The following is a 13,693-nucleotide window of genomic DNA, read 5'->3' on the forward strand; positions in this document are numbered from 1 at the left end:
CCAAGAAGAGACTTGATACCCTATGAGCATATACAGGGGGAGGAAGTCCCCCTCAGGAACAGTCATAGGGGAGGGGAATAAGGGGAAAATGGGAGGGAGGGAAGAATAGGAGGATACAAGGGATGAGATAACCATTGAGATGTAACAAGAATAAATGACTACTGGGGGTGGGGTGAGTCTCTGCACTCAAAGCAGTTGTGTGATGCTTGAGTCAAGCCTCAAGACAGCCAGCTAGGTGGGGCCAAAGAGATGACCCTGTAGTTGATTGCTTGAACAAAGTACTTGTGCAGGTGACATAGGGGGTGAGGCAAAGAGGACTTAACCATCAGCACCCAAGAGTACAGCTAAATGCTTGGACTGGTTCCTAGAGAAACAAAATACAGGGAAACTGGAGAAGAGGAGGCTGCTAAGGGAACCAACTGAGAAATCTGATGAATGCTGCTCACTGCTGGGCATGAGCCTAGGGAGAAGTGAGAAGCCATACAGGTGATAGAAGATAGGGCTTCAGGGACTTTCCAAGAGACTCCTCCTGTTTATGTAGCTGGGAATTAATCTAAATAAATCTTTATGAATCTTAAATCACATCTGATTTAGGACCTTTTCATATTCTCCACCTCTACAACTCTAGTTTGTCTGTCTATCTGTCTGTCCATCTGTCTGTTTTTGAATACTCATTAATGATAGCTAGAAGATCTTCCTGTTTTCTAGAAGATGTAAAATCTATTGTAGGAAGAACTTCAAATTGTCCAAATGTGCCATCCCTCAATTGTCCCAAACCTTTCGGTCTGTTGGAGAAAGGATATGGAGTTAATAAGTATTTTTTCATCCAGAGATTGAATTCACATTTCCCTAGGGGGGAATGACTTAGCATCCAGGGTTCTAGAAAGATCTAAAACCTCCAAAATGTTTAAGCAGTCAAGCTAGTAGCATATGCTTTATGTGGGGGTGGGGGTCATGCTCTACAGCCACCACCAACCCTTTCCTAGATTAAATTCCATGTGTTGTCTTTCAGCCCTGTAAATGCGTTTAGTGCTGGCAGGAATGCATGGAAAGTTCTGGCTCCATGAAGAACTATCAGTGTGGAAGCTTTCCAATGCTATGTTCTAGTTTGCTTTCCATTGCTATGATAAAAACCCATGACCAAGGCCAGCTTGCGGCGGAGAGGGTTTATTTGTATTATACTGCCACGTCATAGCCTATCGCAGAGAGCCAGAGCAGGAGCTAAAGCCAGAAACCTGGAGGCAGGAACCAAGGCACAGGTCATGGAGGAGCTTGATAACTGGACTGTTCTTCATTTTACTGATTTATACACCACAGGATCATGGACTCTGAGGTAGCATCATCCACAGTGGGCTGCCCCATCCCACTTCAGTCATTAATTAAGAAAACGCACCACAGACTGACTTACTGGACAGTTGGATGAAGTTATTTTTTTCGACTGAGCTTCCATCCTCTCAGATGACTCTAGTTTGTGTTGAGTAGATAAAACTAACAAGTATACAGGGTTTCTGGCAGGTAGTCTTCTGTTAACTTAGTGGATGACATAGACAAGTTATTTCATCTCCCTGAACTTCAGTTATCTTATCTCTAAAATTGAGGAATTGCTCTGGCTCCTGTTTCTCTCTGTTTCTTTTTCTTTTCTTTCTTTATTTTTGTTTTCTTGGGAAATTCCATGTTTCCATGTATTTTGAGCAGATGCACCCTCATTTTCCCCCATTCAACTCTTCCTGCATCTCCCACCACCTTCTTCCTCTCCCAACTTCATGTCTCCTTGGTTATCTTTTTAATATATAGCCCACTGCATCCAATTAGTGGGGCCTGTATCCACAAGGGTGTGGGACCATCCATGGAAGCAAAGGCAACCTATGGAGGTGCTGTACCTCAGAATAAACCATCACCTGTCAATAGTTCTTAAGATACAGATGAAATCTCATGAAGCCCTCCCTGCTGGTGCTCAAATGGCCTGGGTTGAACTTGCAAAGGTCTTCTAGCCTGACCTGGATGGACACTTTTTAATACTGGGCATTGTACCCCACTCACCACTAAGTGAAAGAGATCCATCCACTAGAGTTAGCATGCAAGAGTCTGATATGTTAAAGTTCTCAGGTTGTTCTGTTAACAAGAAGATGTGGAACCTACTGTGGCAGACACTCTAGGGTTAAGTTTAGCTATAAATTCTTGGGTTTCCATTAAACAAGCTCAACAAGCATGAAGTGTTATTTACCACAATGAATTTATCATGGTACTCTTTTAATCATATGTAATTAATATCACATGTAAATAAATCTATTCAAAGAGTCTCTCAATGCTGGAAACTTAGTAAGTATAAACACACATATACATATATATGTGTGTGTATATATAATGTAAACTACACATACGCTTATATATGTTTGTGTATGTATTACATTATATAAACATATATGTGTAGCCTACTTAATGCTGCTTGGCTCTAGACTATGAATGAGTCCAGTAAAAGATGAGATAAAACCATCCAGGAAAACAAAAATAAGTGAATAGAAATATATCCCATGCAAGACATGTGTTATAATATGGTTGGACACCTAACCAAAGAACTCCAGGCATCAAAGAGGTATTGAGAGCAACAGAAGTAGTCTCCCTTCATGGATGAGCCCTCTAGTTGGTTATCCAATACCAAGGGGGTCAGTCTTGAAATCATGTACATGCAACACTGGACAGATTCAGCAGGTTGTCTCTTCGTGAGTGTGTATCTGTGTGTGTGTATGTGTGTGTGTGTGTGTGTTTATATATGCTATACATGTAACAACAATTAGGGAGAATGAGGCTAATAGTTTGGCAGTTACCAAGGTAGGGAGACATGATTGGGAGGATATTGGAAAAAGGGAAGGGCATAGAAGGAAATGTAATATTTTAATAAAAACATTAATAATAATAAATCTTTAAAAATAAAAATGTGTTTACAGCTAACCTATTCTCACTTCCCATATCCTAATCAGTTGCTGCTGCAACCTTTAGAAACTCCTGATATTGTCTAGTACTTTATTTCCAGTTTATCAATAGGGAGATTTTAAAGTACTTGCCTTATAGGATCACAGGAGAGTAAACCGGCATAATGCCTGAAAGCACTTGTCAAGGTAATGATCAAATGCTGAAATCATAACTGACAGACAGGAACCATAACGCTAGCTTTGATAGTTTTGACCTCAAGTTTGCCCATGATCAGCAGCATCAGGAGCACCTAGAAGTACACTACCAACTTGCAGTTTCAAACCTGGCCCTAGACCTCTTGCACCATAAAGTATCTGCTAATGAGATCCCATGGTGACTCATAGACAAGGATGCCTAGAGGCACTAATAGAAAATATCTGCCTGAGACTGAGACTCACGTGAACCTTAAGTCAAGAGGCTAGGAGTTGGGTGCCCACACACATCCCAAGACTTTAAAGCCACCATCTCTCTCATCCTTCCACAGGCATCTCTAATAAATCAGTATTGAAACTTCATAGGCATTGTTCTTTCTCTAGGACCAAGCTGTAACTAAAAGGATTTCTGAAGCACATTTTCATGTCTACCACAATATCAAGAGCGCCATAATTTTGTCTTGCTCTTCACATTTTTAATTATTCATCTGTCTTATCTGTCACTGTTTGGGGAATTATTGAAAACTTATGTCTAAAATGCTTCTGATTAACGCATATTTAGGCAACTAACCAGATGCAGAATGGGCTGACTGCTTTCATAAAATTAAATATTGATGAAACATGTATTTGCACAGCAATAATGATGCCACATATGCATAAATAATGACAGATCTTCTTCCCCAATCATCTCGCGGGGGAAATGATGAATGAGAGACAGATTTACCAAACACTTCTGGCTCACCATGTGAATGATTTTCAAGTGTATTTGCACATGTGAATAAAATTATGCAAATTTATAGCATCTATTACCACATTAAAATATAAGAAGTTGTAATTAGGTTTAAAAAAACTGTGGATGATATCAGAGCATGTTTTAGGGATATGTTAAATTTTCTAGGTCCCTTTTATAAATCATAGAAAATACATATTATATATACCTTCTACAGTAGCACAACATATGTTCTGGGATAGTAAGTCACTCTAAGATATATCTTTGCATGTCTGAGATGAAAATCTATCTTTTGGTGGATAACATGCCTCAATTTTGTTGGCATAGAGAGAGAGAGTCTTTTCCCACGTAATATTTATATTGATTATTTGAGAATTAAACATAATGCACCCTAGTCACACTCACTTCCAAGTCCTCCCAGGCCTGCACCCCTAACACTTGTGACCTTCCCCTCTAAAATAAGGAGGAAGAAAAAGAAAATCAATCAAACACACACACACACACACACACACACACACACACACACATCCAATCTGTGTTTCCCATACTGGAGCATGGTCAAACTCCCAGTGGCCAGCTCCTTAAAGAAAACAAATGCAGTCATCAAGGAATGTAATCCCTAGGCCTTTTCCCCAGAAAGAACACCTCAGTGAGGGAAACAGATGGACAGGAAAGGCATCTCATCTCTTTCTAGCACTCAGGGAAAAAAGGAGGTTGATGGACAATAATGAAATTAAATCAAAGGGTATTTCACAGATATCAGCTTTCACAGAGCTAAAAGAAAACAAAAGAACTCTGCCTGAGATTCGTAAAGACCAGTATGGAGATGACAAACTAAAAAAGCCAGTGACACAAGCACCAAGATAGAACGGACAGCAGTGGCTTGCTATGATAAAGGTTGAGCCCCACCTGTTGCGTCTTGTGGTAGACATTAAGCTCAATATTGTGTTCCATGGTGGCCTTGAACTTGCTATTATGTACGATGTGGATTTTAATATTATGTCTTGTGATAGACTATCAACTCACCATTCTCTTAGGGTGACATCAGAGGTCCTAGGGTGTGGGATCTTTTAGAAGCACTTTTCAGAAGACATTTTCTCTTCCCCACCGAAACACATTCTTGGAATGTATATTCCAGTGAAAAGGCTTAAGTGGTCGTTAAACATCTGTTTATTCTTTTAGGTAATATCAAGATTATCGAACAAATCTACAGTCTCACAGGTATGGCCAGTTTTGTTTTATATTTTTTGTTTTTGCTTTTGCTTTGCTCTGTGGCCAAGGCTGGCCTAGAAATTGAACCACAGGCCTGCCTGTTTCGGTATTCTCAAGTTCTAATATCATAATAATAATGGCTGTCCCAGACCACCAACTCAGTCAGGGATAGGTCCTTGGGATTGCGGGTTTTTGGAGTGTCAGTGAACAGAGATAAGGCATTGACAAACAGAATGAATTTTGGTAATGTCCTTTCTCTTTCCACTTTTCAGAGCTTTTTTTTTTTTATCACAATCTTTATTTTAATTCTAATTCCCAAATCACTTCTTTTAAATACAGCCTGTATATCTTCTATATGTATTCATGAAGGTTACATACTGCCTGTAGAGGTCTAAAGGGCTGAGCATTTTAGAACCATACGTAGATAAGCATAGAGTCTGTATGAGGAACGTTGATGTTCTGTCTTCCTTAAAAGTTTGATGGAATTCAGCAGTGAGTCTATCCCTGGGGTTTTCTTTTCTTTTTTTAATTTTTTAATTAATTTATTTATTCACTTTATATCCTGGCCATAGCCCCATCCCTCCTCCACCTCCCAGTCCTACCCTCCCTCCCTCCTCCCCGTCCCCTTTCCCCCATCGCTCTGTGTAGCCTTGACACGCTTTATAGATAGGCTAGTCTCACACTCACAGAGATCCTCCATCCTCTGCATCCCCAAGTGGAGGGATTATAGGTTTGTGCTACTGCATTTGGCTGACATTTTTAAAAAATAAGGTATTTGCTACCAATCCTTCAGATTTTATGTAAGATATTTCTGGTTATTAATTTAGCTTTTCTTTGTTTTACTTTGGTTCCTCTCCTGCAAGTCTTGCCCTTATACCCCTCTTCCCATCCCCACTCTCCTCTTACGTAGAGAATGGGAGATCCCCAAGGGGTATCAACCCACGCATCCACCTCAAGTCATAGCAGGACTAAACACATCCTCTCCCACTGGGACCCTCAAGGCAGCCCAGCTAGAGAGGAAGGGATCCAGTGTTGTCAGTATTCTTTTTTTTTTTTTTTCTCATTATAAAATATTTAATGGAAGTTAAAAATTATAGTTGCCAGTTTTCTCTTTGCTTAGGGAAAATTCCTCTATTTTCTACTTATGTAATCTTTTTTTTTTTTTATTAATTTATTCTTGTTACATCTCAATGTTTATCCCATCCCTTGTATCCTCCCATTCCTCCCCCCCACCCCCATTTTCCCATTATTCCCCTCCCCTATGACTGTTCCTGAGGGGGATTACGTCCCCCTGTATATTCTTTATCACTTCAAAATGCTAACTTTTCTTTGATTGTTTCTAAGAATTATCTTTTTGGTCTCCATTTCATTAACCACACCCCCATCCTTATTATGTCTTAATGCCAACTGCTTATGCATTGATGTTTGATTATAGTATTTCCTCCGTATTGTGCTCCAACCCTGATAGTCCCTCTTCTGTTTAGTCAAAATCTACCAAAGAAGATTGCCACTATGTTTTTGTTTTTGCTGATGCTGCTTATTTCACTAAGATTTTCATTTCTCATATTTTACTTTTCTTCAAAATCTAAGGGTTCTTGCTCAATTTCTCTTCTATGTTGCTAAGTTCTTCTATACTGCTGATTGCTACACCTGCTTTGCTGACTTTTTCTTTTGTGTTGCTAACTGTTGTGTTTCTCTATAAAACCTAGACTAAATTTATCTGCTTTTTTTTTTTTTTTTTTTTTTTGTCTTTTGAGGAGTCACTGATCATTTTCACTAGTACACTTTTGAAATCTTCATTTGAAGGGCTGTGGAGATAATTAAAGCTATCTAGTTCCTTACTAATCATCCCAGTGATAGCTAGCAATCCCTTAACTACGAAAGAATGGGACTTGTATAAGAAGGATTAAGCAGCATCTACCCGAGTGTAAATGCCATTTTCACCTTCATTACTGTGCTAGTTTTATTTCTATTGCTATGATAAAATTCTCTGTCAAAAAACAACTTATAGGGGAAAGTTTATTTTAGATCAAAATTCCAGGTTACAGTTCAGAATATGGTAAATATTCATAAATATTGAACTTAATTGTCCATTATTTAATGTCTAATTTCCATAATATAATACGCAATGTCTAATTTTCTCTTCATCCTATTCTTAATTTAAAGTTAAGGAAGTTGAGATTTTTTTTTTTTTTTTTTTTTTTTTTGGTTTTTTCAAGACAGGGTTTCTCTGTATAGCTTTGGCCATCCCGAACTCACTTTGTAGACCAGGCTGACCTCGAACTCACAGCGATCCACCTGCCTCTGCCTCTCGAGTGCTGGGATTAAAGGCATGTGCCACCACGCCCAGCTGGAAGTCGAGATTCTTAATGATTATGTTCCTACCAAGGTTATAGTTAGAAAATTAGGCCAAGGACTTCAAAAACACATGTACCTGTACACTTCACACAAGACTTCGTCTCCTTGGGAAAAATGTAACTAGTCATTTCTGAGTCTGAAGTAGCAATTCTAGCAGAACACCAAGAAGCAAATTTGAGATTCTTTTAAGTTCAGCGGAACTTCATGAAAGTGACAGTCACTGATGCAAAGTGCCCCTGGAGGAGAACTTCTTGGCAGTGTGTGTAAGAGGGCTGCAGCAGAGAGAAGTAGGCGCTCTGCACAGATGCCCCAACGGAAGTGACAGTTGCATCAGTTGCTTTCCTGTTGCTGTGATTGATAACCCAGGACCACTGATAGAAGGAAGAGTCTGTTTGGGCTCACAGTTCCACAGACATGAGAATCAGTTGTGACAGGGAATCATGACAAGAAGCAGGTATGGTGGCCAGTGACTGAGGCTAAGTGATAACATCCTCACCTACAAGTAGTAAATAGAACACACTGGGACTAGGGCAAGACTGTGACCTCTCAAAGCTCACCCTTACTGATGTACTTCCTCCGGCGAGGCTGCACCGTCTCCCCAAACAGGCCCGTGAACTGGGAAACAGATGTTCAAACATCTGCGACTGTAGGGGACATTTCTCGTGTAAATAGGGGACATTTCTCATGTATATAGCATACCTGTTATCCTTAATGGAGTCAATGACAAGCTAGGTATTTAATAATAGCATAAGTTTAGGTCCTGTCTACAATGAACCGTTTAGGAAAATGGATTCTTGGTATAAGTAGTATCTGTCATCTTAAATGTAAGAGTCAGTTGATGAGGGACTTTGTCAAGGCACCGAGCTTCCTTGACAATTGGAATCCTTAAATGAATTTAAATGGGCTTCCAGAACTACAAACATTCTGTAAGCTATCAGTTAGAGGATTGTATTAGAACCAATGGAGACTTCTGCAAACAAAGGAATGAATAAATTGCCAGTGCCACTGTAAACAGATCTAATTAGAGATTGTACTCAAGGTTTTTTTCATTTCTTTGATAAGTTCGCCCCGTTGTGTCTTTAGTGGGGCAAGCTAATTTTTCTGTTCTACAATAAATGTACACAATGATCCTGCACAATTCCATGAGGGTCCAATTTTTGTTAAAGTAAAAAGTTTTAAATGGTATGGGAAACAAAACAAACATGGAAAAGTAGCACTATGGCTTTCCAATAATGCATAGCTTCAAAGTTGGTTAGAATAATTACCTGTATCTAGAAAATAATCTAGAAACATTATTTTATTCAATTATTTTGAGATACTGAGATTAACAACAACAAAGACAACGCGGTTATTTCACATAGTCACTAACACCTAAACTAAATGAGCTAGGGCCTGGAAGACACCAGGCTTTGCCTTTACATCAGTTGTTTTCTCTCCTATTATCTCTTTCTTGGTCTATGAGATCAGATGCCCCAGGTAAGAGCACAGTGCTCCCAGGATGGAATCTGCAAAGATTTTTTTTCCTCTATATCTCAAGAATCTTCACAGGATCAAGAGTGTGTTCTGTGTCTTGTTAGTGAATTGAACCAACAGGGGGAGCTGGAAGCAAGAACGCTTAAGGTGCTTCATTTTTCTATCCATGAAGTCCAAAATAAATAGGAGACCCTTTCATTCTCAAGTACAATGCTAATACTGACCTTCAAGTCAAGTTCCTCTTAAAGATGTGGCAGTTTTTAAATCACACAACCCAAGACTCTGAAATAAAATTAACAAATCTGGATAATGCCATCGACTGTGACTATGAGTGAGTAGCTGAGTAATATCTAGGTATGAAGTATATACAATACATTGTTTACCCAGTCCTCACCCAGGTATTTGTAAAGACCAAGGAAATGTTTGGGGGTAAAGCCAGGAAAGCAGAGAAGGTGAATCTAAGGGTGAAAACTGGGAGCTTAAAAGTTAGAAAACAAGAGCGGAACATGCCAATGTTTACCAGTCTCTAAGGAATTTGATCTTTTTCAGTAGGACCTCTGGCATGAATGACATGCCTCTTGGCAAGTTTTGGCAATCTGTGCTAATCTGTATTATCCTCTAATCTAGGCAGAGCCCAAGGGGAATGGAAGCATCAACAAGAGACTCCCGTCCATTGTGGAAGATGAGGAAGAGGAAGAAGAGGTGGAGGAAGAGGAGACCACCTCCCTTTCTCCCATCTACACAAGAGGACCCTCTGTTTCACACAGCAAAAAGATTGGAAGTAATAAGAGCTATCTAGGTTTAAGCTTAAAGCAACTGGCCTCAGGGACAGTTCCATTCCACTCACCTATCAGAGTCTCCAGTACCAACTCTCCTAAAACCAAGCAGGAGGCTGACCCACCTAACCATGGCAGAAGGAAAGAGAAGAACCTGAAAGTGCAGCTTTGCACCCTGAATAGTGCTGGAACCCCAGAGCTTAGTCCAAGGTAAGAGTTCACCAGGAGAACTGTCTCCCATGTAAATTATTCAGCCTTCTGAGACTTTCTGTCCCCTAAGGCCATACCCTCAATTCTTTTTTTTCCTGAACCATGTGTGCAATTTTTAGAAACATGTATGCAAAGATGTGTGTATATTTGTGTTATGAAATTTTGCAGTTATAACAATTTAATTGGGATTACTTCTTCTGTACTAGTTTATATTTATCATGATGCAGCTTATAATTTAATTCACCATAAAATGGAAGCGAGGAAGAGTCTTCTGCATTACCCCTTAATACCCAAATCTCTATAGAACAACAGTGGAAGTAATGAATGATTGTGGGCTGGTTTTCTTGTCATGCCATTCTATGTGTTACTGTGAAGAACTAAAGTTAGTATTATTTTTGTTTTTATAGTGAAGCTAGGTTTATTTTCCATTGAAAATAAAATCAGTTTATAATCAGCTGAAGGGATTGAGATTAAAAAACAAAAACAAAACATGTCATGGTACCAGAAAGGCAATAAGAACCCTCATAATCCCTAACAACTGAGTAGCCACAGGAGGGAGACATCCTGAATGCTTTCTAGAGTATAGGGTTCACTCACCTTGTGAGCTGATTTGCGCTTTTTTTATTTTCCTTTTTTTTTTTTTTTTTTAAATTTAATCTTCCTGGAATTCTGAGAAGCCGTTTGTCATGTCTCTTACTATACTGTTGTAAAAATAAAGCGTAAGGCTTAGCTAGTCTGCCAAAGACCACCTCTGCAACAGCAGGGACTGAAAACTGGACACGAATTTTTTCTCTACTTGTAAACCAAGTGATTGATTTCATACACTAGTCCATTATCCACTTGAAGGAAACACTTACAGCATCTGCATATTGCACATTAACTGAATGGGAAGAAAGTCTTATAGCTTTGTTAGAAAAGTTTCAGAGCTGGGAGAGAGAGGCTAGGATCATGCACTTGTCAAATGAGTGTGTTCTTTCACATGGAGAGCATTTCAGGGACACTTGCCAGGATGTGTACCATTGCAGTGAATGACTCGGACCTTTCATTTTTTATTTTTGTTATCTTTCTGTACAATTTTTTTTTATAATATACTTGTACTCAACAGAGAACAAATTAGACATCATTTACCACAGAAAAAGACACTGCTCCTCACAGTGATTTAAACACTTAGGCTGGAGCTGGAGCTGGCACTTGGTGGGACACACTTGCCTGACACGCATGAGGCCCTGGATTCAGTTCCCAGAATACGAACAGAAAAAATATTGAGAAAATACATGAGACTCTTTAATGCTCAAATACATAGTTTTAGGGCTTTATGTAGAGGTATTATTGAACTTTTTGTGATGTTTCAGTAATTAAGTTAAAATGCTTTTTCTTGCATAGAGGAATAAGTTTGTGTGTGTGTGTGTGTGTGTGTGTGTGTGTGTGTGTGTGTGTGTGTGTGTGTGTGTTTAACCTGCTTTTTAAATCTGAGAATAAATAACTAATTTCTATGGCATCAATATCCAACACAAATAAAATGTAAGCTAAAATATGATCCACATATATAGTTTTAAAGTTTCTAGTTGCCACATTTTATAGTGAGTAAACCCTAAGTGCAATTAACTTTGGTACTATACTTTATGTCATACGATATACCAAATATTGTCATTTTAAGTATGAAAAAAGAGAAATCCTTAGGTGGCTTCTGTTTATTTCTAAAACTTGTTTTTAAAATCTGGAGTACATGTTGACACACACGACACTAGTCGTCAGGCCCTCCAAAAGTCATCACAAGCAATGGTTACTCCATGGCTGGCCTAACTCTACAGCACCCAGAATTTAGAAATTGCACACAGCATGCCTGAGACGTTCTAGAGAAATTCTGGAATTCGTGAATGTAAGTGCACAGCCAATTGATCTTCTGTACTTGACACAGGATTGTTGATGGAATTGAAGATGGTAGCAGTGGTGAGGAAAGTCAGACTTTTGACTTTGGCTCTGAACAAAGCAGGCAAGAGCCAAGAATTTCCCCACCCCTTGGAGGTAAGCACCTGATTAGTCATCTTCCTGAGTGGCATTGCTCTCTAATCTGTGGTGCTAGGCACCGATTGCCTTCCGATCTTAAGGATTTGTTCATGACACTAAATGATTGGAATCAAGTCTGTGACATTTCCAGGTACTAAGATCGTTGCTTGTAAGTTTTCTCGGTCCAGACCCCATGACTTGCCATTTACTATTCATGACAAACAGATTATCCGGTTTCTGGTATTCATCAGAGGGTGCCCCCATTTTCTACACAAATTCACAAAAAAAATCAGTACCTAGAAGAAATATAATGTTGGTTGTATACTCTGAAAATGTGGGTAGTACTTAATCATTTATTTGGTGAGTGGTTATATATTTACAGGCTGTCAGAATAAACTATTTAAAATAATGGAAGACAGTTGAATATGAAGCACCAACCTGTACAGATGGTAAACTGGTATAAAGATACCTCCATCTCAAATTCAATTCAATCTCTCTCCCCCTCTGCCAACCACAAAAGGGAACTGTCAGTATGATCAAAGCCAGAAATGACAAATAAACTCTAAGGAAAACAAAGCTTCACTTGATGAGAGAGGATACCAAGCAGTGGTTAAACGCATGCAGATACTTTTTTTATTATTATTACAAGAAAATTGGTATTCAAGACTGATATACCCTGTCTACGTCATGCCTACTTCTGACCAAATGTTGATGTCCTTTTGTTCCAATCCCCTGCTAACCAGCAGCCCCTGTGTAGGCCCAACACCAAGAAAGACCATTGAATTGGCAGGTCCAGCCACAGGCATGGGGCTCCACCGTTTAATGAACTCAGGATTTTATTGGCAATCAGCAATCCTTCCTGTCTTACGGGAAAACTGAAGGGTCCACATAAGTGTTGATGCAAGAGGAATAAGAGGAGTCTGGAATCATTTACTCAACTACATTATGTGCCGATTTTACATTGTTTGGAGCAATGGTCAAGGAAATAGTAGTTACATCAAACTGCTGTTTGTCACAAAAACTAGTAGTGAGTTTCAGCAGCAAAATTTCCATTTTCATCCCCCTGGGGCCAATGCTCAGAGCTCTATCCATCCACCCATCTCCTAGCTTTCTCCTTTTTCTTGTCCCACCATTAATTTTTAATATTTATTTTAATATTTGAGCAACTATTTTTCTTCATTCTACCTCCTAAATGTCTCTTAGTTCTGCCTTGGCCTTCTGTCCTTCTTCCACGGCCACACTCATAGTTTGCCTGTATTGCCCCAAATTTTCTCCCCAATGTCACACTGCTTTCTAATGCAGAAAGAACATTTTTAAAATGAGAGTGTATTTGTATGTCTCAGCTTCAGTGCTTAATACACAAGACTACTTCATACACCCTTTAGCATGAAATCCAAGCCAACTGCCTAATTGCCTTTAAGCGTCTCTTCCCTTCTCTGGGCTCTTTATTCATAGCTATCTCCTATAAAGGAGCATTGCCTATTGTACATGATGGGAAATTATTTGCCAAGTGACTATAAGGCATCTCTGTAAAACAGGCTCTGCTGTGAATACTGTGATTTTTGTTTCAAGTGCCTTTTCTTCTTCCACAAACAAGTGTTATATTCATGACAGATCAGAAAGATTCTAATTCTATCACCATTTTTATTTGCTTAGCTTATTTCACTTAATTGCATCATGGGTTAAAGGGCATGCATGACTGTCCTCACTTAAACATGAGAAAAACAATCAGTCAGATATTTTCCTCCCTAAAGCCCTGACTTGTTTGTGCTTCTTATCCTGGACAGAAATATATGTAATTATAC

At 39.1% G+C, this 13,693-nt stretch overlaps 1 protein-coding gene across 1 annotated transcript in view; it reads left to right on the plus strand.

The window, feature by feature from the left end:
• Nucleotides 1–13,693, plus strand: part of Kcnh8 (potassium voltage-gated channel subfamily H member 8) — a 385,997-nt gene that overhangs the window by 354,512 nt on the left and 17,792 nt on the right. The window contains exons 12-14 of the mRNA XM_051153057.1: nucleotides 5,035–5,073; nucleotides 9,523–9,881; nucleotides 11,800–11,906. Coding sequence (XP_051009014.1) covers nucleotides 5,035–5,073; nucleotides 9,523–9,881; nucleotides 11,800–11,906 — 505 coding nt within the window. The remainder of the gene's footprint in view (nucleotides 1–5,034; nucleotides 5,074–9,522; nucleotides 9,882–11,799; nucleotides 11,907–13,693) is intronic.

Source organism: Acomys russatus, chromosome 11 (assembly GCF_903995435.1).
Source record: "Acomys russatus chromosome 11, mAcoRus1.1, whole genome shotgun sequence".
Lineage (NCBI taxonomy): Eukaryota > Metazoa > Chordata > Mammalia > Rodentia > Muridae > Acomys > Acomys russatus.